We start from the raw sequence: 26280 nt of genomic DNA on the forward strand, positions 1-26280 counted from the left end.
ATTTACACACACATTCATACACTGATGGCAGAGGCTGCCATGCAAGGTGCCAATCAGTATTTAATCTAAATACTCAAGCACCTGTATAAAATGTAATGCAACACAACAGTCATGTAAAAAATACTACTTTTATGAAGGTAATTTCTTTTGAGACTGTGTCAGAGAGGTGTTTATATAAACAGGTCATTTTGACTCCGCCATAACTACAGAACATATATTTTATGAATGTAATTTTGCTTATGTTTTCTGGGATGATTTGCAATAATTGGTTGTCCACTAAATTTGTAAATTTTTCTAATCTAACAAAGGAAAATGTTATATTTGGTACAACTGTGAAAGATCCCATACATGACCTGGCAATCAATTCCATAATCATTCTTGGAAAGTTTGTTTATACATAAAAACAGATTCCTGAAATCAACACCACATTTTTATGTTTTTCATAAGGAGCTGTGTCTTTACTTTTCATCTCTGAAACATATGAAGAAAAGAATGCTCTTTCAATGTTAGTTGGTGACCTTAACCCTACAGAGAACCCCTACAGCACTATTACCACATTCCCTTACTTTTTTTTGTTTGTTTTGTGGTTTCTTTTTCTCTCTTCATCCACACTCTTATACACTGTACGCCAATTTCCAGGCTTGTATTTTCCCTAGTAATTGTGGACTGTACGGTACGATGCCATATTGTAATGTAAATTTCTCAATAAAATGTTGTTTTTTAATTGACTCCTCCATATTGAAATGCAATTGTTGTCCACTCACTGAGCAAAGTTCAGTAGGACTTTTATTTTTTGAAGAACTAGTCCGGAAGTGTCTCTGCTGGTCTTCGTTGGTTCTGTCTCCACCACGCCATTATTCTCTCTTCATGTCCGAGCTGTGAGCGGCTCAACGAGCCTCCAGTAACCAGCGTGGTGAGAGACAGGACCTGGTTGGAGGCGCTCTCGAGGTTTTCCTAGAGAGAGACGGAAGTAATTTGCGAACGCGGTAGGATTGAAAGATTTGTTGGCGGATTAGCATAAACTGTACTTTGACTGTAACATCATGTCATGTAGTTCTGATGGAAATAATGGAAGTGAAATGGAATGGATGTTACCTAAATCTGTGAGGCAGAAACGGGCTGCGAGAGAGAGAGAGCGGATAGCAAGAGAGAGAAGTTGGTCGGATGATAGTGAAGTTGTCAGAGGTAATAATAAAAAATCAAGAACCAGTCACAACGATAGACAGACGGATCAAACACAAGAAGCGGAGTGGAAAGTAATAATTGAATTCAATCAGGATGGCGGGCACTACCACCCGATCAAACTTACCAGAGCGATCGAAGAGGAGATTGGGAAAATCAAAATGGCCAGGTTCTTGAACAATAAACAAGTGTTGATACATGCAAACAGCAAACAACAGCAGGAAAAGATCCTCAGAATGACAACACTTAAAGGGGAAGAGATGAAGGCTCATATACCTGGAGCAATGGTAAAGTTGAGAGGAGTAATCTCTGGAGTCCCATTGAGTATGTCTATGGAAGATGTTAAACATGAGATTAAAGGGGGTAAAGTAATTGATGCCATACGGATTAAGAGTAAAAGAGATGGCTCACTGAAGGAAACCCTATCGGTAGTGGTTCAGTTTGAGAAAACCCTCCCAAAATCGGTGCTAATGGGATACATGAACTACAGCGTGAGGGAATACATTCCCAAACCTCTCAGATGTTATGCATGCCAAAGAATGGGGCACACAGCACAGCAGTGTAAAGGAAAGCTAAGGTGTGCGAGATGTGGAGGACAGCATGAGTATGGCAAATGTGATAAGGATGCAAAGGTTAAATGCTGTAACTGCAGAGGTGAGCATAGTGCTGCGTTTGGAGGATGTGAAGTGCAGAGAGAAGCCAGAGAAGTACAGAGAGTTAAGACAATGAACAAAATATCATACGCAGAAGCACTAAAGAAAGTAAGGGCGACAGAAACAAACAACAGGAATTCCAGTGAAATAGACCAAAGAAATACAGCACAAAGGGATAATACACTAAGAAATCAAACACAAACCCAAGTCCCAGACAATATGCAAAATGCTCGTGCTCATAAATGTAAAGTTAATGATGATCCACTAGTAGTAAACAAAGTGGAATTTGTTGTCTTCATCTGCCACACCATTAATGTTGCAGCTCAGCTAAAAAAGAAAAGTGATAGAATCAAGACCATAGTGGAGGCAGCAGGAAGATTCCTTGATATACGTGATGTAAAAGCAGATCAGATACATACACTTCTAACAGCAACTGAGGTTGGGGAAAATGGACAGAATGAGGGTTAAAGTTTTAATTAAGGTGCTCCACATACTTCAGTGGAATGCGAGAAGCCTGATAGCTAATGGGCAAGAATTTCTAAAAGTATGTATATGAATTAGAAGTAGTACTGGATATTATATGTGTGCAAGAAACTTGGTTACATCCACATTTAGACTTTGTGATTCCAGGGTTCAGCTCTATAAGACATGATAGAGCTAACAACCAAAATGGTGGAGGGTGTGCAACCTTTTTCAAAGATGGATTGGCTTACCGGAAGATTAAGTCCCCTGAAGATATGGAAGGTATTGTGGTTGAAATTTGCAGCCCCAGGAATGAAGGAAATATTAAATTAATCAATTTCTATAATCCATGTAGGAACCTAACCATAGATATGTTCAATGAAATGGCAGGGGAAGTATGTAAGAAGGAAATATGGTGTGGGGATTTTAATGCACACAGCAGCTTATGGGGTAGTAATCACACAGACAATAATGGAAATATAGTGGAAGAAATAATGGAAGAAAGATCATTGGTCTGTCTTAATAATGGCAAAGGCACAAGAATAGATGTGAGTAGGGGTACAATATCATATTTAGATCTTACAATGGTGACGGGTAGTTTGGTGAATGCTTGCGAATGGTATGTTAAGGAAGAGTCAACTATAGGAAGTGATCATTTCCCAGTTTTCACTATAATAAACACAAACGTATGTATACAGGAAGGGAGCACAATTACAAGGTGGTGTTTTGGCAAAGCTGACTGGGAGAAGTTTACAATATGTTGTGAGGAGTCAGCTCACTTGGTAATATTAGAAGGGAGCATAGAGGAATGTACAAGTGAAGTTACAGAACATATACTGAATGCTGCAAAACTAAGTGTACCAAAACGAACAACACAGGGTAGGAAGAAAGTGGTACCTTGGTGGAATGAGGAATGCAGCATAGCTGTTAAAGAACGAAACAAGGCTTTCAGAGCGCTGAGAAAAAACATGTCACAAGAGAATCTCATTGAGTATCAAAGGAAAAGGGCAGTGGCTCGTAGAACAGTCAAATATACCAAAAAGAGGACTTGGAGAGAATTCTGTTCCACCATTGGCAGAGGAGTGAAGATAGGTGATGTATGGTCCATGTTTAAACAAATGAGTGGGAAAAGGAAGTCAATAAAAATTCCAGCATTGATTGACGGGGAGAGGATGGCAGTATCAGATAAAGAGAAGACGGATGTGTTAGGTAAGGCATTTGCTGCAGTACATAGTGGGGAGCACCTTGATAATATACACAGGCAACAAAAAGAGCGTGTGCTCAGTGAGAATGAAAACGTGAGAGAGAAGAGAGAGGATGATATGTCAACGCTGGATGTGGAATTTACAATGGCAGAGCTCAAAATAGCCTTGACAAATACTGGATATACAGCACCAGGACAAGACCAGTTATGTTATGCCATGTTTAGACAACTGCCAGTGGAATCATTTAAGTTAGTGTTGAGACTATTTAATCAAATCTGGACGGAGGGAGTCATACCAAGTTGTTGGAAAATGGCAGTAATATTACCATTCAACAAGCCAGGGAAAGATCCTGCTAATCCTGGTAGTTATAGGCCCATAGCGTTGACATCTCACTTATGCAAATGGATGGAGAAGATAATAGTACGTAGATTAATGTACGTTTTGGAACAGAAAGGGTTAGTGAGTAATGTTCAGTGTGGTTTTAGAAAAGGTCGATCTACAATAGATGCTCTAGTTAGAGTAACTAATGAGGTAGAAAAGACACTCAAAATGAAAGAGGTGATGACAATAGTATATTTTGATATAGAAAAAGCATATGATTCTATGTGGAGGGAAGGGCTGCTTATCAAGATAGGTAAAATGGGTATTGGAGGGAGGTTGTATAATTGGGTAATGGACTTTTTAACAGACAGGAAATTTAAAGTCAAGGTTGGAACAGAAGTATCTAAGGACTACAATATAGAAAATGGTATTCCCCAGGGGAGTGCAATCAGCCCGGTGTTGTTTAACATAATGATAAATGATATATTTGAAAATTTAGATGGATGCATCAAATCAGCGATATATGCAGATGACGGGGCAATATGGATGAGGGGAAGAAATGTGCCATATGTGATGGAAAATATAAGGAAAGCAATAGGGAAAGTGGAGAAATGGTCATATGAGTGGGGATTCAAAATGTCAACAAATAAAACATGTTATATGATATTTACAAAAAAGAGAAACATTAATACTGAGAATTTAACATTATATGGTCAGTTGATGGAGAGGGTGAATGAATACAAATATCTGGGTCTATGGTTAGACAGTAAATATACATGGCATGTTTATATAAAACATCTGGAAACAAAATGCAAAAAAGTAATACATTTACTACGAGCTGTGGCTGGATGTAACTGGGGGGCAGATAAACAGTCATTAATTGACATATATAGGGCGATCATGAGATCAACAATAGATTATGGTTGTATAGTTTATGGAGCAGCAGCAAAGACATCATTACAAAAAGTGGATAGAGTACAGTGTAGAGCATTACGGTTATGTATCGGAGCTATCAAATCAACACCCATTAATGCAGTATTAATTGAAGCAGGAGAGACTACTCTTGAATTAAGAAGAGAGAAATTAGCTCTAGCATACTGGGTCAGGTTAAAAGGAAGTGGAGAAGAAAATCCTACAAAGGTAACATTACAAAACTGTTGGGAATACTCTAAGTTTCAAGGATATGGATTTGGATGGACAATGGAAGAAAAAGTGAGGACGTATGGATTAGAGGCCTTAGAGTTCACCAGGTCCACACCAATAAGCAGCGTACCCCCCTGGCTGCTCCCAGAAGTTAAAATAGACATGAGTATCATTGAAAAGAAAAGGGAATGGCAAGTAAATGAAGTGGGAGTTAAAACAAGTGTATACCTAAGGAACAGCTATTATAATTATCTCAAAATATATACAGATGGATCCAAAAATAAACAGGAGTGTGTGGGAGTTGGTGTATATACTCCAGAATTTAAAATATCTATTTCCAAAAGAATTTCAAACCAGGTATCAGTGTACACAGCAGAAATAGTGGCAATCATCATTGCAATGCAGTGGGTTGAGGAGGTCAGACCTGACAGAGTGGAAAGTATACATTCAACAAAAGCTGTAAGGCAAGATCTAATCATTGAATTGTACTATAGCTTGCTAAGACTACACAGAGGGGGTATAGATGTATTATTCTGTTGGGTTCCAGCACACGAGGGGGTGAAAGGAAATGAGTTTGCAGATAAACTAGCAAAAAGTTCACTGCAAAAAGACATTACAGAACCAGTTTTACTTGGGAAAGGAGAAGGAAAAGCTGTGATTAAAAGGAAAGGAGTTGAGATATGGCAGAAAAGATGGGAGGAGGACCAGAAAGGAAGGAGATATTTCAAAATACAAAAGTCGGTCATAACAAAGACGTATAAAGAAAGGAACAGAAGGGAAGAAATCATCATAACAAGACTCAGACTGGATCACACTGGTCTTAATGGCACTTTGGCTTTAATGGGGAAAAGGAACAGTGATAAGTGTGGGGATTGTGGTGATAAAGAAAATGTGGAACATATCCTAATTCAATGTAAAAAGTATGAGGCTGAAAGAAAAAGACTACAGGACCAAGTCAGAGAGGAGGGACGGGATTGGGATCTGATGGGGATACTGGGAACAGAGGGTGAGGGGGTTGAAGGCACCAGGAAGGCATTATTAATGTTCTTAAGAGACACAGGATTGGTGGATAGAATTTAAGAGTAGGAGTAAAGAGCAAATGACATGATGTTACACACTCTTATACAGTAGGTGGCGGTATGCACCTTAAAGTTGGTTGCGATCCGCCAGAAACCGAGAGAAGAAGGGGTACCGTGAGGCAGAGAAGAGCATCCTATCATGCCTTGTATTAATTTACCGGGAAAAAACAGACCTTCAATACAGACCTCAAACATGCTCCACCCCCCAACCTCTGACCTTAAGGGACTATCCAGCTGTGTTGTGCTAGTTCAGGGGTGCACACACTTTTTCAGCATGCGAGCTACTTATAAAATGACCAAGTCAAAATGATCTACCTACTATAAAAATGCAAAACATATATTTATTTATAAATATATTGAGTATTCTTTATATGTACAATATATGTTGGTGTACCTTGCATAACTGCATGAACCCATATTGTACAATATAACTCTGTAAATTTTTTGTCATTACCTTACTCTGATGACTTGCACTGAATGGAATCAGCCAGGGATGCATAGTCCGGACAGTAGCTGCTGATAGCCAGCCTCAAGCACACTTCCAAATGATCATCAGTCAAGGTGGAACGGCATTTGGACTTAATAATCTTCATGTGGGAAAAGGCTGACTCGCATAAATAAGTGGAGCCGAATAATGCAGTCAAGGAGGTAGCACATTTCCTCATGTTGGGGTACTTTTCCTCTGTGAGTAAGTTCCAGAACTGTCCATGAGCCCTGGACTTAAGCTGAATGTCAGCTTGTAGTGTCAAAATCTCATCCTCCACTCCAGATGAGTTCAGGTGAAACAGTGTTGCAATTTTTGATGCGAGTGAATCAGCCTCAGCATCTTCCCGAAAAGGGTAGCACATGAATGTAGCGACTGGCTCCAGTAAAACAAAGTCTTGAAAGCGTCTGTCAAACTCTGACATACAGTTCTCAATCTGCTCTGATAGGCTGACGTCTATTTTTAAATTATTTTTTTTTTAATGCCATGCGATCTACCCACACTACCTTTGCGATCGACCGGTAGATCGCGATCGACGTATTGGGCACCCCTGTGCTAGTTAGTGAGGCTAACTGTTACACTAAATCAATTTTGTTGTTTGTGCGATTTTTCCAAAACAGTACTATTATATCCAATACTCGATGAAACTATGTGATAGCTCGTGTTATCATGCTTTCGACTTTGGCTGTCTTCAGTAAGTATCCTATCGTACAAGGAAGTACTGTAATGCTGAACTTAGTTAAGCTAACATGACGCAGCATGTTGTGCAGACTCGTATATAAGTTAACGTTAGATTGATAGATGTTTATTATCAGTCCTTTCGGTAATGAATCATGTGCCATACAACAAACAAACAAACAATGCAACACTGTAAAGCACAAATTATTTGTGAGCCCTATTGTCGGAGATTGTGTCGCTCTATAATGTCTGTCTTCTACCCTTACACACGTGGACACAATTGTTGGTACCCTTCCGTTAAAGAAAGAAAAACCCACAATGGTCACTGAAATAACTTGAAACTGACAAAAGTAATAATAAATAAAAATTTACTGAAAATGAACTAATGAAGATCAGCTATTGTTTTTGAATTGTGGTTCAACAGAATCATTTTAAAAAACAAACTAATGAAACTGGCCTGGACAAAAATGATGTACCAACCAGTTTCAAGTTATTTCAGTGACCATTGTGGGTATTTCTTTCTTTAACGGAAGGGTACCAACAATTTTGTCCATGTGTGTAACTCTAGCCTCGTCTTTCAGGATTTATCTGCAGTGCTAGTGTCTACAGTTAACAAAGATGGCGGTGTCACGGGTTGTCATCATGGATGCATTAAGGGAACATTGGCTGTATTCGAAACCTTAACTGTGTTAAGAGAACCATGACAGTGAAAACAGTTTGGTGTTTGTGTTGAAAACAGGAACTTGGAATTGGTTTGAACCACTGGAAGTCATAAGTCTCTGAGACTTGTGAAAGACGAGAAAGCTTGTTTTCATTACTAGATATGTTTAAGTTAATGTGAGATAGCCCTGTTTTCATGTATGCATTCTATTTTCATTTTCATTTTTGTACCAACCTGAGGCAGAACATTTTGATGAATAAAACATGTAGATAGATAGATAGGGAGATAGTAACTTTAATTTTTATTTATTATTACTTTTGTCAGTTTCAAGTTATTTCAGTGACCATTGTGGGTTTTCCTTTCTTTAACGGAAGGGTACCAACAATTTTGTCCACGTCTGTATCAGCCTCTAACAGCTAGTATGTAGGTGCTACATTAAAACACTGAAACTAACGTTACTGTTTCTTTAACAGGTTATATTGCTGCACTCATGGCACCAGCGATGTGCTGTCTTCCTGACGAATATGAAACAAGGGACGGGGAATACTGTCCAATGTGTCACGAAGGTAAATTACAACTCTAGCCTCGTCTTTCAGGAGTGATCTGTAGTGCTAGTGTCTACAGTTCAGGAAGATGGAGTTGTCACGGGTTGTCACCATGGATGTATTAAGAAAACCATGACAGCAAGACGCAGCTAACAGTGCTAACAATGGCGAAAGGGCTGACAGAGACAGGGTTTTCGCCAGTGAAGCCCAGCGGCCCGCCGAACCTAGGTTGACTCCCCGCCAGGCCTAAGCATCGGGGAATTATTTATTTTTAAAATGTTTTTTAAACAAAAAATGTGTTATATACATAGCAAACTCCTTTAAAGGTCACATATTATACTCCATTTAAACTAGTTATTATAGGTCTCAGACACCTCCAAACCATGTCTCTGAAGTTTTTTTTTCAAAAAAACAATCAGATCATGCATTCCAGCATGTCTCTATAACCTCTGTTTCAGCCCATTTCCAAAAGTGCTGATTTCTGTGTCTGTAGCCTCTGTCTCCTCCCACTCTGCTCTGATTGGTCAGCGTTTTCTGTCAATCAAACGTCCTCAACAACAGCGTCACCCTCCCCCTCCCTCCCGGAGAAGCTCTCTCTCTCTCTCTCAGAGAGAGAGAGAGAGACGAGTGGAGAGATAGCAGCTAGAATAAAGTTTATAAACCACTTTAAAGTTTATAAACCAGAAACTTCACCCAGCGCACGTTACCAGAGGAATCTGATCAGAAATCGGCGACACATGATGAACATCTGCGGTCCAGATTCCAGGTTTTCCTGACGGTTTCTCTCAGGTAAATAATACTATTTATATCTCTGTTAGTTAGCTCAGTGTTTACCTTATGCATCAACTCTGTAAATCGTAAACATACACTCTGTTTTACGTCTGTCTTTACAGATCCATCTGTGAGAAATGACCGACAGAATCATCCCAGAGGAGAGCAGACAGCTGAGAGCAGACGGCTGAGAGCAGACAGCTGAGAGCAGACAGCTGAGAGCAGATGGCTCTGTTTACATGGGGATACAAAGCTAACCCGGTAGCATGTAGCTAACCCGTTAGCATGTAGCTACATGCTAACGGGTTAGCTACATGCTACCGCTATGACACGGTGTGTAAACACAGCGACCATCAGGGTGGAAAATAGAAGATGTGAAACAGTAGTCAGTTCATTATTTCTGCTAAAAGATAAATGTATGGAAGATCAGAGTAATGGTATATTATTTACAGTAGTAGCTGTCTCTGTGTTACCATGACTACAGACCACCGGAGCTTAGCTTACCATAGTTTACCAGAGCTGAAGACTTTCTCCTGTACCATGTTAACATAACTAACAGGTGAGATGATTACAAATGCTGTGAATAATTAATATTGTCATCTGTCTACTCAAATAAAGTTTGACTGTGAAACAGAAATGTGTTGTGTTGCTTACAAGTCACTATTTACTACCTGTAATCTGCTACATGCATGACATCAAATATATATAATATATAAATATCATCTGTTTAAACAGTGTAATTACATAAAGCCTTTGTGAAAGAACATGTTATATTTAGATGATGGGAGTACATGAAGCCTGTTCTGCTGGTTCTTGCAGACTAACTGTAGGAGCTACTTTGCTCAAGTTAGGTTGAGGAAGAGAGACAGTGACGCGCTGTGGGCTGGGGTCAGCTACTGAAGGTTCTCTCTGGTTCGACCAGGAAACCCTCACGTGACTTGCATTCCCTAATGACGTCAAGATACAAGGAAAAAAGCGAATTTTTTTTCTGCACCCATTTCCGGACAAACGGAGGAGGAGAAAAAGAGAGAGGATGGTCTTTTATGATACTATGGTGGCCTGTAGACACACTGGGGACAGATATTGATGTTTAAAAGACATGGAAAAGTGCATTTTGCATAATAGGTGACCTTTAAAGAATAATTAATTGCGTGGGTTGTGTGATTAATGTTAGCGAGTGTCGGTATGCGGTCGAGAGAGAGAGCGACAGAGAGAGTGAGGGGGCGTGTGACGGACTGACGGCGAGTACGGCAGTAATGTTATAGCTGTGAGCGTAGCAGTGCATTTTCATACACTGGCCCAATAAAGACCTGATACAAGATTGTTACTGACTCTATCAGATACAGTTTCTTATCTTCTGCTTTTGTAATTGTTACCTCCCATCATGTCTTGGTGATCATGAGACGCTGACGGTGTGTTTTTGTCTTGAACAGGAAAAGCTGTTCAAAGGGACTGCACAGAGCAGTCAGGCACACGGTGCAGCGACTGTGGGAATGGGACTTATATGAACCAACCCAATGGCCTGACTAAGTGTTTCCTCTGCACCTCCTGTGACCAAGGTATGTCCACAATGAATTGATTAACATTTCTGTCTTTCAGTCTTGTTGACAACCTCCAAATTCAGTTCGATTCTGACAAATGCGGTAACGTGGAAAAGGTTTGATCGAATTAGGATGCTGGGCAAAATTAAACGTATGAAACAAATTGCAATAAATAAAAATATATTGCAGCCCTGCTAATGGATGCAGTTTGATACAAAATAAATAATGTGATAATGTACTGCTATGTTGGCAGCGTGTTTGCTGAAAAGTGAGCCCTAATAATTCAGGAAATGTCCTTACAGGTTGTGTTGTAACAGGTATATGCTTTATATGGAGCCGTGAGTGCACCACAGCAATATAATAGATTTTCACATTGTTTAATTGTAAATAATATGATATACCTTATTGACCAATAAAAAAAGGTATAAATAAATTAATTAAAACTGAATTTAAATAGCATGTTCTGAAGCTCCAAGTAAAAAATAAAACAAAATATCATTATATTTCTCTCTTAATGATCAATAATTGAATTTCATAATGTAATTGCAGTTTACATTTTTTGATTGATTTCATTTGAAAGTTTCACTCTTTAAATTTAAGATGTGTAAGTGAGCGAACAACCTAAAAACTCACAGAGCAGTTGCTCAGCAATTGCAGTTGCAGAGCAACTACAGGAACTCTGATTGGCCAGCTCCTATGTGTTGGTCAGGAGTTTGGCCAATCAGAGCTCCTGCTGCAGCTCTGTGGGTTGGATTTCATTCAATTAGTCATTGGTTGCAGTCGACTAAGTAGCACATAATCACAGAAGTTCTCCTACATGCTCGGCACAGGGAAGAAGATTCACTAGGTTGCAACCTGCAACCTCACCGCTAGATGCCGCCAAATCCTACACACCGCCCCTTTAAGCCTGCATAAAATGTATAAATGTATGTTTAACAACAATATAATGACTATTTTTCTGTTTGCTTTTAGGTCATGGTCTCTTTTCCCAACAGGAGTGCACAAACACAACTGACACAATTTGTGATGTTTTAAGTGGCTATTTCTGCAAAGATTGGATGGATGATGCAGGATGTAGTTTAGCAGAAAAACATACTCCATGTGCACCTGGTCACAGGATAAAAGAACGTGGTAAGAAAAATTCAAGTCAGACTAGTCGCACAGTGAATATGTTAACATCCACACTACTATCCTGGTTTGACACATAGTGTAGCCTGGTTATTCAGCTCCATGTATACATGGTACTAATAACATTATCCATGTTTCTGAGCCTCGGCGACAGTTCAGAACTTCAGACACGTCTTTGACTCCTCCAAATCCAGCAGATTTGTCATTTCTGTCAGCCAGTTTGGTTGGCCTGGACTGCTGCATTTACCACACTGCTGTATTTAGCCTTTCCATCTGAACATCAGAAATGGAAGACAAGAGTGACAATACAGTTTGTATGTGTACCTGTGTCCGACTGGTGACAGATTTTGACTTTTACTTCAGCACGCAGACATCATTACATCATCACATCAAGTATCATCATATTTTTTACTCTATAACTTGAACGTGTCTCCTCTATAGTGCCTGCTCTATAACATATTCAGGTTTCTGAAACCAGGATATGATGACCTGGGCCCGTGTTTATCAGGCGTCTCAGTAACCCTCCTGAAAGTTGACTTAGGACTAAAAGTATTCATATCTCAGGACTGATTTCCTGCACTGACATGCTTGGTACACTCATATCATAACTGGGATACTAGTGTGCATGTTAAACTACTCAATGAAGACACTGAGTTGAGTCTGATAAATGATGGATCTTCACCAGATGTTGGGTTCCCGTGTTATTAATCTCACTTTTGTCTGTTTCTCTAAGGAACCAGCAGAACTGATACAGTGTGTGAACTTTGTCAGCCAGGCCATTTTTCCCAGGATGGCCTGTATTGCACGGTTTGGACTAGGTAAGACTTTGTTTGTACAGTAATTACTCAAAAAAGTAGGGTTTTCCTGCCCTGTAGCACAAAATGTTGATTGTTGATCATTTCCATCCACAGGAGATTCAAACATTGCCAATCCCTCAGTCTTATTTCATCTGATCTTTCAATAGACTTTCTTTGAAAGTGTTACTTTTAATATTTATTTGTTTTTAATTAATGTGACATTACCACTTCGTCTTTTTAACATTATGATGACACTTCAAATGAGTTTTCATTTGAAACACAAAGTATTAAAGCTGTCTTTCATTTCTCTTTTCCGACAGTTGCTCAGAAACCCAAGTACAGATCAAAGAAGGAAGCAGCAGCAGTGATGTTGTCTGTGGAGCTGCTTCAAGAGAGCGTTTCTATTATATACCTTTTATTATGGCCACGCTATTATCATTAGCACTTGTGATCGCAGGTTAGTGCTTGTTCTGAATCTCTAATTTGACTTAATATATAACATAATTTCCACAAAGTTCTCCGTATCTAAATGTGTCTAACATTATTAACGGGCTGCACTGCATGAAATTCTACACAAAAATGTTCTAATGTCTTATTTAATTTGTCTTCTTTTTCTCCACCTACGTATCAATCAATGAATTTTATTTGTCACGTGAAATTAGTGAAGGTACAACTCCAGTGAAATGCAATCCCGTTAGCTTACCTTCAATTTGTGAATTATTCACCATAAAGCAAACGCCTCCTTCTTTTTTTCCTGCCAGACCTCTGCCCAGTCAGATCGGCACCCAGAAAAGACTCACCAGGCTGAATGTCGCCGTCCGGCACTGCAGGATCCAGCTGTTTGGACCAGAGACCACATGAACTCAGTCACATGATCCTGGAGTCCTTATTTCAGTCCTGTGGATTTGTATTTTACACACACAGAGTTTTGAGAAAAACTTTCCACCAGCCTGAATGAAAATCCAGAAACAACCAGAGGCATTATGTCTACATGTTCTACAGGCTTTTAATTCCCTTTCCGCAGTATTTAGGAGCTGTTCCAAACTTTTGCCAGAGCACAACACAGCACTAGCTAAGCATTACAATTGTGCAATTTGTCACCAGTATAGGTTTATATGTTATGAAAAGATATAGATATCGGGGCGCTGCAAATTTGGCCCCTGAGGGCCAGGGCAGCCATTTTTCAAATTCCAAATAGGAGCTTAAAATTCCTAAATGTTGCAGAAAACTGACTTTATGACTCTTGATGATTTCTTTAGAACGGCAAGATCTTCAGCTTTTCCATCGGTGTATTTCACTTTTCATTAGCAGTAAAATTGACGGAGATATCGCTGGATAAAGTTCTGGGTCGCCAGTAACCTGTAATCACAGTTAAAGTGATACTGTACTTTGGTAGAACTTTGGGTTTTATCGCTAACTGGCCAGGGCACATGCCCAACTATAGGTGAAAATCGTCATCAATTGCTACCGTACTCGCATGAGCGGATTACGGTTTGTTATGCTTTTTTTCTCTCTCCGTTCACTCCCGTTGCTAGCGAAACAAATCTCTAAATCACAGTTAAGCGTTTCTTCACAGCGCCTAAGCCAAATGAACCGAACAAAACTCGTTTAAGGGCACGCTACTTCGGTCCTCTGCTCTCTGTGTTGGTGTTTCATCGAGAGCTGGGTTAGCTCCTTCTCCACATTAAAGTTGGGCCAGTGTAAAAACTTTCAAACCCGTTTGGTATTAAGCCACAACACTGGACCGTTACACCGAATTTAACCACTAGGTCTCGCACTTGACTCAGCAGCCACAACTCAGTGGAGTGGCTTGTCACTAAAATGAGAATAACTAAGCTGCGGTCGAATAGTCCTTTTTGCTTAGGAAGGTTCCTAACGGAGTGAAATGACCCAGAAGTATCTAAGTAGCAGCCATGATGAGAGCTGTTTGAATTCTCCAAATGCTGAGGAAAGGAGCTTCAATGATTAATTTATTATCTCCTTTAGCATAGGATACACTGGACCATCCTTTACCAAAGGAAAGGAGATAACATCCCACAATTCCTTGCGTCTGCAGCATTTAAAGCGACTCACCGTTTGGTCGTCGCTGATAACAAACGATATGCTTATCTTGCATATTATTTTCATACCCTCATACACTAATTGGGATTAATATTTGTATATGTATGATATATGTTTAATATTAGTGGACAGTGACAACCATTTCATTTCACTTTATTTTTAATTAATTATTTATTTAGAACATGTAACAAATACCTCAGTAAAAAACAAAACAAGAATAACAAATAAAATGAACAGTAAACAATCAATTAACAAATAATCAGCATAAATAAATATTACATGTCCGAAAAGGAGTAGTAAGAAGTATATGGTCCTAAACCTTCTCCATAACTCGAACAATTAACAAAATTTTTTAGCATATATTCCTTTATGTATTTCAATTCCAACCTTTGTAATGAAGTGATATTTTTAACCGGTTGTCCACGTCTAAGGTCAGATGATCCTTTATTATATGTTGATGTAAAGTGTTCCAGCAGCAGATGGACTGGCGGTATCTCTCTTTCAAACACCGTGGGTGAAGCAGCCTGTCATTGAAAGACCTATTTAATAACACACGGGGGGAATGCAGAGCCTTTTGTAGTCCATCTTAAGAACATTGTAGTTTCACCACGGCAGATCCGCGTCACTAACATCTGCCGCCGTCGCATAATAATTACGGAGCCTAGTGTAAGTGCAGTCGGATTCTCTAAACATCACGGTTCTGTTTTCCTAAGTCCTTATGAATTCTCCTTCTCATCTTTCCTTGACCTCATGCCGTTTTCCATCGAGGTCAACGAAACGTGGTTAGGAAAAGACGTTAGGACGTCATTTTTTTACTTTTCTTTTTTTGCCCTGATCCACCTTAAATCAGCATTGACATTTTGCTTTAACTCGGAAACTATTTAATTTAGGAGCTTCAAATTTAGTTTGATGGTTGACAGTGTGGTCTAGATGTGTCTTTTGGGGGTTAGAAGTCCAGGGTGCCCAAAATTTCAGAAATTTTTCCAAAAGGGCAAAACCCTTGGCCCTACTTTAGCAGGGGTCAAGCTGTGAGCCAGGGTATGTAGGCCATGCTCACTTTTGCCTTGTTTTATATATGTTTATGTATAAAATATGTTAGCACCGATAGCAACAAGACCACAGGGTTAACGTTAGCCGGCTACACAGATTAGCATAGCCCGTTCTCGTCCAGAATATAACCTAGCTTGTTAGCCTTAGCTTGCTTGGTAGCTTCAAGCTAGGTTGGCGTGTTTCAGCAACCAGGCTTCATTCGGCCCGCCTCAGCTCCATCCACGCTCCACCTCTTTGCCCATTTTAGGATAAGCTAGAGTTGGCGCTGCCAAGATGGCGACGGCTGAAGCCACCCCCTTTGAGTTTCCTTTTTGCTCTTCAGAAACCTTTGAGTGAAGTCCCGGAGACTGTCCATATTTCATACAGTCTATGGGACAGACGCTACTGTTACCAAAAAATGATAATCCTATTGGAGTTGGCACCTTGGCGTGGTGGATTAGCTTGTGTGTCTCAGTGACCCTGTGAGCTATTTCGACAGAAGACTAATTTTAGTTTCCTAAAATTCACAGGGCAGAGACCAGACTAATATCAACTCCCCTGCTCAGATTTGCAGGTCATTTAAAAATTAAAACATTGTAGTATGAACCTGAAGTGCCTACCCAAACTAAGAAGTTCTCATGCGACCTGTGACTAGAGGTGACCGCCAATCCTGAACTTTATCCAGCGATATCTCTGTCAATTGTACAGATAATAAAAAGAAAAGTAAACTGATAGAAAGCTGAAAATCATTCTGTCATGAAGGTAACGGGGTGAAGTTTGACCCTGAAGTGATAATTTTCCTGCAACAATTAGGAATATTTAGAGTGTAATAAAGGCCTTTTAACTTCCTGCACTAACAAAGCTGGACCTTTATATTTTTCTAGCATGGGAGAGACTTGTATCTGTCTTTTGAAATATATATATATATATATATAGCTTTAATTTTATTTTTATTTTTATTGTGTAAATTAATGTTTCTCTAATATATTCCTTCACAGTTCAACACACTTTAAATTGTCTGTTTGAATGGTGCTATAAAAAATAAAAGTCGATAATAAAATAAAGATTGATTGAACATGTGTTTCACTTGCTAGACCAGACTGAAGGTAAATACAGTCAGAAAGTTAAGATGGCTTCAGTACAGGTCTGACAGCATTGCCAGGGAATAGAAGAATAATTAATAAAAGATGTCTACTGTCTGGGTTGGGTTGTACTGCAGAGTCAAATCATTAATTGCAAATGACTGGAATCAACATATCTTGGTTCCCTAATATTTCTATCGTCTACATACATCTATCAACAATGACATTAATGACAATGCTAATGAGTGCAGACCAGATCTCTATCCTCCAACATCTCGGCTCGCTGGCCACTAATAGAAAATCTGTTGCCAGAAACCTAGGTGTCACTTTTTATTACCAGCTGAAATTTAATAAACTTATCAAGAACGTTATTCAGTCCTGCTGCATTCACCTGAGGAGTATTTCAAAAAAATGTAAATAGTAAATGGACTTGCACTTATATCCTGCCTTTCTAGTCTTCTGACCACCCAAAGCGCTTTACACTACATGTCAGCATTCACCCACTTACACACACATTCATACACTGATGGCAGAGGCTGCCATGCAAGGTGCCAACCTGCCAATCAGGATCTAATCTAAATACTCAAGCAGCTGTATAAAATATAATGCAACACAACGGTCATGTAAAAATACTATTTTTATGAAGGTAATTTCTTTTGAGACTGTGTCAGAGAGGTGTTGATATAAACAGGTCATTTTGACTCCGCCATATTAAAATGCAGTTGTTGTCCACTCTCTGGGCATAGTTCAGTAGGACCTTTATTTTGAAGAATTAGTCCGGAAGTGTCTTTGGTAGAGGGGAGGAGAGTTGCACGAGGCGGCAGATTTGAATTTGTTTGTTGTATCCGCTGGTTTTGACTTTGGTTTGACTTATTTAGGATTTACGACATAGGCTACACCTTGGATTTGCGGATATCGGGACTTGGTAACTATAGGACTGAGTATTGTGGGGAACACTTTGTGGTGATATCTCCGACGGCCTGTATAGGTCCGGAACGATATTATCACATTTGTTCGTTGCAAACTCTGACTTGTTTGAAAGAGCCTAAACCAGAGGCCAGCCCAAGCCGGGTGAGAGTGGGGAGGCTGGACAGTTTGGAGGGGAATGGGAGCAAGTGAAGAAGAAAAAAGGTAAGAGAAATCGCAGGAGATCTCAATATATTGAACACTGCTGATAGTGACATGGACAGGCAGGTTAAGAGCAGGAAGGTGGAAATGCGGGACGAAGAGATCAAAGTAGTGTTTAAAGTAAAGGGCGGATTTGACTGGTTTTATATCAGCCCACTCAAGCTATCAAGCGACATAATTATGTGGCAAGAATGTAGAGGGTTTTATACCCGGAGCCCATGGTGCTTAAGGAGTCATTTACAATGTGTCTTCAGAAATCTCGGAGGAAGAGTTGAAGGGAGGGACAGTGATCAAGCCTACCCGCATGGGAGAGAGAAGAGAAAGCTCAGCTGTGTTACTGACATTTGAAGGCCACTCGTTAAAATCAATTCTCAGCACTGAGAACAGCGAAACAACAAAGGCTGTAATCGACTATCTTTGTCGCAAAGGGCTCTACATGAGGATTTAATCCAACCAATGGCGATCTACAAATGACCTGTGGAGGGCAGCAATACGCCTCTGATGCGTCTAGTCTGCCGCTAATTGAAACAGAAGAAGCATCGTCTACTTTCGGCGTGGCGCAGTTCATCTCCAACGAGCCTATTCAGTCGGTGCATGCAAGGGGTGCCCGTGACGTCATCCTCTCATGCTTTGCATTCATTTACCAAAAAAAACTGCTCGACAGCTCTTAGTTTTCACAACAAACACCACCTGTTTGAATCCATACTTTCTGTGATTTATCACTAGATTTCAGGCTATTAGTCTCATGTTGTATAATGAAGGTTTAACCTGTAAATAATCTTGGGTGCTCCCATTTCCTCCTTCAACAGGTCTTCGATACAGACCTCAAACATGCCCCACCCCCCCGCCAAGTCCCGAAATTTAAACCTCTAGGAACTTTCCAGCTGGCTGTGTTGTGCTAGTTAGTGAGGCTAACTGTTAAACTAAATCGATTTTGTCGTTTGTGGGATTTTTTAAATCCATAACAGTACAACTGTATCCAATGCTCGATGAAACTATGTGATAGTTTGTGTTATCATGCTTTCGACTTTGGCTGTCTTCGGTAAGTATCGAACAGTAACGGAAGTCCTGTAACGCTAACGTTAGTTAGCTATTAAGCTAGTGAATGGTTATGGTTAGCTATTAAGCTAACGTTAGCTAACTTAATAGTTAACGTTACGCAGCATGTTGTGCAGACTCGGATATAAGTTAACGTTAGATTGATAGATGTTTATTATCAGTCCTTTCGGAAATGAATCATGAGCCATACAACAAACAAACAATGCAACACTGTAAAGCACAAATTATTTACGAGCCCTATAGTCAGAGATTGTGTCGCTCTATACCGTCTGTCTTCTACCCTTATCAGCCTCTAACAGCAAGTATGTAGGTGCTACATTAAAACAGTGAAACTAACGTTACTGTTTCTTTAACAGGGTATGTTGCTGCACTCATGGCACCAGCGATGTGCTGTCCTCCTAGGGAATATGAAACAAAGGACGGGGAATGCTGTCTGATGTGTCATGAAGGTAAATTATAACTCTAACCTCGTCTTTCAGGATTGATCTGCAGTGCTAGTGTCTACAGATCAGGAAGAGATGGAGGTGTCACGCATTGTCACCTAAATAGTGTGTTAAGTTAATGTGAGATAGCCCTGTTTTTATGTATGCATTTTATTTCTGTCATTTTTGTACCAACCTGAGGCAGAACATTTTGATGAATGAGACATGTATATTTGCCTTGTTTGTTTGTTTGTACTTGTCATGTTCTCAATATAAAAAAACTCAGTGTAAGTAACGTTACCCATTTTAACCAACAGTAACCTTATACCTATCTCATGCTGGACAGGAATTCACACTAATGTGAAGCTAAGACGTTAAAACACAAACCATGGAACCAGGCTGAACACACATTTATGCTAAATCTGGGCTAGAGAGGCGTAGTCCCCTTCCAGTGGACCCCATGGGACCTTATTTTAGAAAGAATATGTACAGTGAGAGACAAGTATTTATTTTTTTCCTTTTTGAATTGCACCATGAATCACATTATGATATGTGTCAATTTAAAAGATAATTTTGCAAGTCAAGAAAGTCTCAGTTTGTCGTAGTACCGTTTAGTTTCGTTTGAAACCGTTCAGTGAACTACATCTCTCGTCTCGCACAATATTAGTTACCAACACTAGCTACCTAGATAACTTAGCTATGCTCCATGCACAAATGAAACGTTAGCCTACCTGATGTGTTTTATCCAGAGACTCCTGGTCTTTTTATCAGCCGGGAAGGGAAAGAAGGATCAGACCCGTTGCTGGTGTGAGTTCATCCCAGTAGGAAACACACAGGTATCGTAGCTTCAGCCAGGGAGACGTCACTACGACGGTGTGTCGTCTTTCTAATTACGTATTTTCACAGTCTGATAATTCAACAGCTTTAATAAAAGGTGTAATTCTATTCACTTGCAAAATTATCTTTTAAATTGACAAACATCATCTGTGTGATTCATGGCGCATTTCAAATGGGATAAAAAAATTATGTCTCTCTCCGTTGTCTACCATACATATTTTTTCCTAAATAATGTCCCATGGTGGTCCACTGGAAGGGGCGTGACTTCACCTCTCTATTGGTAGCATTTCTAATGTGTCTCAACGGCTCTCAACATGGCGACAGCAAGACGCAGCTTGCAGCTAACAGTGCTAAACAGTGCAAACAATGGCGAAAGTGCTGACAGAGACAGGGTTGTACGAATCTAGGTTGACTCCCTGCCGGGCCTAAGCATCAGGGAATAATTTATTTTTAAAATGTTTTTTAAACAAGAATGTGTTATACAAATAAAGAACTCCTTTAAGGAATAATTCAGTGCGTGGGTTGTGTGATTAACGTTAGCGAGTGTCGGTATGCGGTCGAGAGAGAGAGAGCGAGGGAGCGTGTGACAGACTGACGGCGAGTACGGCAATAATGTTATAGCTGTGAGCAGCACACACTGGCCCAATAAAGACCTGAAACACAATTGTTACTGACACTATCAGATACAGTTTCTTAATTGTTACTTCCCATCATGTCTTGGTGACGTCGTGTTTTTGTCTTGAACAGGTTCAGTTGTTCAAAGAGACTGCACACAGCAGTCAGGCACACGGTGCAGCGCCTGTGTGAATGGGACTTATATGAACCAACCCAATGGCCTGAGTAAATGTTTCCTCTGCACCTCCTGTGACCAAGGTATGTCCACAATGAACTGATTAACATTTCTGTCTTTCAACCTCCAAATTCAGTTTTGATTTTGACAAATGCGGTAACGTGGAAAAGGTTTGACTGAATTAAGATGCTGGGCAAAATTTAAACGTATAAAACAAATTGCAATAAATAAAAATACATTGCAGCCCTGCTAATGAATGCAGTTTGATACAAAATAAATAATGTGATAATGTACTGCTATGTTGGCAGCGTGTTTGCTGAAAAGTGAGCCCTAATAATTCAGGAAATGTCCTTACAGGTTGTGTTGTAACAGGTATGTGATTTATATGGAGCCTTGAGTGCACCACAGCGATATAATAGATTTTCACAGTGTTAAATTATAAATAATATAATATACCTTATTGACCAATAAAAAAGCCATATAAATAAATAAATTAAAACTGCATTGAAATAGCATGTTCTGAAGCTCCAAGTAAAAAATAAAACATCCATCCATCCATCTTCAACTGCTTATCCGGGGTCGGGGGGCAACAGCTCCAGCAAAAATAAAACAATGTATCATTATATTTCTCTCTTAATGATCAATAATTCAATTTCAGAATGTAATGTACATGCTCGGCACAGGGAAGAAGATTCAGTAGGTTGCAATCTGCAACCTCACCGCTAGATGTCGCCAAATCCTACACACTGGCCCTTTAAGCTTGCATAAAATGTATAAATGTATGTTTAACAACAATATAATGACTATTTTTTCTGTTTGCTTTTAGGTCATGGTGTCTTTGTCCAAAAGGAGTGCACAGCCACAAAGGACACAATTTGTGAAGTTTTAAGTGGCTATTTCTGCAAACATTTGATGGATGATGCAGGATGTAGTTTAGCAGAAAAACATTCTCCATGTCCACCTGGTCACAGGGTTAAAGAACCTGGTAAGAAAAATTCAAGTCAGACTAGTCCGACAGTGAGTATGTTTACATGCACACTACTATCCTGGTTTGGCACATAGTGTAGCCTGGTTATTCAGCTGCAAGTATACATGGTATTAATAACAGTATCCAAGTGTCTGAGCCTCGGCGACAGTTCAGAACTTCAGACACGTCTTTGACTCCTCCAGATCCAGCAGATTTGTCATTTCTGTCAGCCAGTTTGGTTGGCCTGGACTGCTGCATTTACCACACTGCTGTATTTAGCCTTTCCATCTGATCATCAGAAATGGAAGACAAGAGTGACAATACAGTTTGTATGTGTACCTGTGTAAGATTTTGACTTTTACTTCAGCACAGACATCATCACATCAAGTATCATCATATGTTTTACTCTATAACCTTTTTTTTTTTTTTTTAAGTTATTTTTTTGGGGACATTTTTTCCATTTTTTTATTGAGAGGACAGTGGATAGAGTCTTGGAAAGGGGGAGAGAGAGAGTGGATGTGGAAAGGGCCACAGGCCGGATTCGAACCCGGGCCGCCGCGGTCAGGACCAAGCCTTGTTGCATGGACGCCCGCTCTACCAAATGAGCTAACCCATGTTTTACTCTATAACTTGAAAGTGTCTCCTCTATAGTGCCTGCTCTATAACATATTCAGGTTTCTGAAACCAGGATATGATGACCTGGGCCCGTGTTTATCAGGCGTATCAGTAACCCTCCTGAAAGTTGACCTAGGACTAAAAGTATTCATATCTCAGGACTGATTTCCTGCACTGACATGCTTGGTACACTCATGTCATAACTGGGATACTAGTGTGCATGTTAAACTACTCAATGAAGACACTGAGTTGAGTCTGATAAATGATGGATCTTCACCAGATGTTGGGTTCCTGTTATTAATCTTACTTTTATCTGTTTCTCTTAAGGAACCAGCAGAACTGATACAGTGTGTGAACTTTGTCAGCCAGGCAATTTTTCACAGGATGGCCTGAATTGCACGGTTTGGACAAGGTAAGACTTTGTTTGTACAGTAATTACTCAAAAAAGTAGTTTTTTCCTGCACTGTAGCACAAAATGTTGATTGTTGATCATTTCCATCCACAGGAGATTCAAACATTGCCAATCCCCCAGTCTTATTTCATCTGATCTTTCAATAGACTTTTTTTTAAAGTGTTACTTTTAATATATTTTTTTAGTTTGACATTACCCACTTTGTACTTTTAACATTATGTTGACACTTCAAATGAGTTTTCATTTGAAACACACAAAGTATTAAAGTTGTCTTTCATTTCTCTTTTCCGACAGTTGCTCAGAAACCCAAGTACAGATCAAAGAAGGAAGCAGCAGCAGTGATGTTGTCTGTGGAGCTGCTTCAAGAGAGCGTATCTATTATATACCTGTTATTATGGCCACGCTATTATCATTAGCACTTGTGATCGCAGGTTAGTGCTTGTTCTGAATCTCTAATTTGACTATATATAAATATATGACATAATTTCCATCCATTTGTTTTCTCCTCATTGCCTTCAGTGGCTGGTCACTAATGGTTTTAGCTAATATGTTTCTTGCTTTTGGATTTCAGGCAAACTGTCTTCGAAAAAAACAGGTACGATTTGTGTCCTAAATACATATTTTTTAAGTTCTCCGTATGCAAATGTGTCTCAAATTTGTTCACACAACGGGCTGCACTGCATGAAATTCTACACAAATGTTCTAATGTCTTATTTAATTTGTCTTCTTTTTCTCTACCTACGTATCAATCAATGAATTTCATTTGTCACGTGAAATTAGTTAAGGTACAACTCCAGTGAAATGCAATCCCGTTAGCTCACCTTCAATTTGTGAATTATTCACCATAAAGCAAACGCCTCCTTCTTTTCTTCCTGCCATAGACCTCTGCTCGGTTAGATCGACACCCAGTACAAGAAAATGTCTCACCAGTCTGAATGACGCCGTCCGGCACTGCAGGATCCAGCTGTTTGGACCAGAGACCACATGAACTCAGTCACATGATCCTGGAGTCCTTATTTCAGTCCTGTGGATTTGTATTTTACACACACAGAGTTTTGAGAAAAACTTTCCACCAGCCTGAATGAAAATCCAGAAACAACCAGAGGCAATATGTCTACATGTTGTAAGTACATTCTTGGACGTGATATCTCAGGAACTCAAGGAGGGAATTTCTTCAAATTTGGTGTAAACTTCCACTTGGAAACAAGAATGAACTGATTGGATTTTGGTGGTCAAAGGTCAATGTCTAACAGGATAAAATGATGAAGTGAGGACATTTTGGATAGATGTGGATATAAACTGCATCTTGACTGGTTGGTGGAAGTATACAAGCACGAGGCGGTAATCGCAGTTGTTTTTACAATCAATTATCACGCCCATTACATGCATTACAATTGGGAATTTTGTGATAATGGCAACAAATTTGTCACTAGTATAGGTTTATATGTTATGAAAAGATATAGATATCGAGGCGCTGCAAATTTGGCCCCTGAGAGCCAGGGCAGCCATTTTTCAATAGCTCCTCCTCCACATTAGAGTTGGGCCAGTGTAAAAACTTTCAAACCGGTTTGGTATTAAGCCACAACATTGGACCGTTACACCGAATTTAACCACTAGGTCTCGCACTTGACTCAGCAGCCACAACTCAGTGGAACGGCTTGTCACTAAAATGAGAATAGCTGGGCTGTGGTCTAATAGTCCTTTTTGCTTAGGACGGTTCCTAACAGAGTGAAATGACCCAGAAGTACCTCAGAAGCAGCCATGATGAGAGCTGTTTGAATTCTCCAAATGCTGAGGAAAGGAGCTTCAATGCTTCCTTTATCTCCTTTAGCATAAGATACACTGGACCATCCTTTACCAAAGGAAAAGAGAGAATAACATCCAACAATTCCTTGCGGCCGCAGCATTTAAAGCGACGCACCGTTTGGTTGTCGCTGATAAACGATATGCTTATCTTGCATATTATTTTCATACGCGCATACACTAATTGGGATTAATATTTGTGTATATGATATATGTTTAATATTAGTGGACAGTGACAACCATTTCATTTCACTTTATTTTTAAATAATTATTTATTTGGAACATGTAACAAATACCTCAGTAAAAAACAAAACAAGAATAACAAATAAAATGAACAGTAAACAATCAATTAACAAATAATCAACATAAATAAATATTACATGTCTGAAAAGGAGTAGGAAAAAGTAAATGGTCCTACACCTCCATAACTCGGTACAATTAACTCAATATTTATATATTTCTTTATGTATTTCAATTCTAACCTTGGTAATGAAGTGATATTTTTCACCGGTTGTCCACGTTATGTCAGATGATTCTTTATTATATGTTGATGTAAAGTGTTCCAGCAGCAGATGGACCGGCGGTATCTCTCTTTAAAATACCGCAGGTGAAGGAGTCTGTCACTGAAAGACCTATTTAATAACACGGGGGAATGCAGAGCTTTTTGTAGTCCATCTTAAGAACATTGTAGTTTCACAACGGCAGATCCGCGTCACTAACATCCGCCGCCGTTGCATCTTTATTTAAAAAATAAAACATTGTCGTATGAACCTGAAGTGCCTACCCAAACTAAGAAGTTCTCATGTGACCTGTGACTAGAGGTTACCGCCAATCCTGAACTTTATCCAGCGATATCTGTCAAATGTACAGATAATAAAAAGAAGAGTACACTGAGTCTTTACCATGTATAGTAAGTTTTAGCTTTGACATCTGTTCATATGCGTCATGTGAGTGCTTTCTCTCTACCAGTTTCCTGTACAGATTAAAGATATTCAATGACTTCAATGAAATCATGAGTTGTGTGTCTGTGTTCTTACGTGCCTGATGTGCAGATAGGTCACTGTTTCCCCGTCTCTGTGTCAAAGCTAGATGAATCCTTCGCTGTCCTCGACCCCTCCGCTAGTCAATCAGCCTGTGTGTCCTGGTTCTCAGGGCTATTCCTTGCCCAGTGTCCCGTCTTTCCACAGCTGAAGCAGGCGTCGGATCTCCCCCTGCCTCCACCCCTTCGGCCATGGCGTCCTCTGCCTCTGCTTCTCCCACGCCCTTTAACTTGGTCCTCATACACCCTCAGCTGTGCCATTTGCAGTCTGTATGTCAGCTGGATGCTTTTCCTCTTCTTCCTGTCGTTCAAATATTTTTCCGCATGGATGGCGTGATTCTCGATAGTCTCAAGGTGTCCGCATTCCCAAGTGATGCAATTGCGTT

The 26280-nt window shown here is 39.7% G+C and overlaps 1 protein-coding gene and 1 long non-coding RNA gene across 10 annotated transcripts in view; one reads left to right on the plus strand and one right to left on the minus strand.

Moving 5' to 3' along the window:
• Nucleotides 1–591: 591 nt before the first annotated feature.
• LOC141772316 (uncharacterized) lies at nt 592–23967 on the minus strand. 2 transcript variants are annotated; one of them, XR_012594884.1, is made up of 2 exons: nt 23874–23967; nt 592–954 (listed from the first exon to the last, which is right to left on the minus strand). It is a non-coding gene; the product is annotated as an uncharacterized LOC141772316 (long non-coding RNA). The 2 variants fall into 2 exon arrangements; XR_012594885.1 differs by lacking the exon at nt 23874–23967 and adding an exon at nt 13354–13466.
• The window catches only part of LOC141772312 (tumor necrosis factor receptor superfamily member 14-like), a 38585-nt gene continuing 19392 nt past the window's right edge, over nt 7088–26280 (plus strand). The window contains exons 1-6 of one of the 8 annotated variants that reach the window (XM_074643154.1): nt 7088–7223; nt 8342–8434; nt 21016–21141; nt 21885–22043; nt 22968–23052; nt 23347–23483. In XM_074643154.1, coding sequence (XP_074499255.1) covers nt 7199–7223; nt 8342–8434; nt 21016–21141; nt 21885–22043; nt 22968–23052; nt 23347–23483 — 625 coding nt within the window. In that variant the 5' untranslated portion in view covers nt 7088–7198. Of the gene's footprint in view, nt 7224–8341; nt 8435–17713; nt 17954–18534; nt 18993–19365; nt 19459–21015; nt 21142–21884; nt 22044–22967; nt 23053–23346; nt 23484–26280 lie in introns of those variants that run through there. The other 7 variants (XM_074643153.1, XM_074643160.1, XM_074643152.1 and 4 more) reach the window with 7 other exon arrangements.

This window comes from Sebastes fasciatus, chromosome 8 (assembly GCF_043250625.1).
Source record: "Sebastes fasciatus isolate fSebFas1 chromosome 8, fSebFas1.pri, whole genome shotgun sequence".
In the NCBI taxonomy this organism is placed as follows: Eukaryota; Metazoa; Chordata; class Actinopteri; order Perciformes; family Sebastidae; genus Sebastes; species Sebastes fasciatus.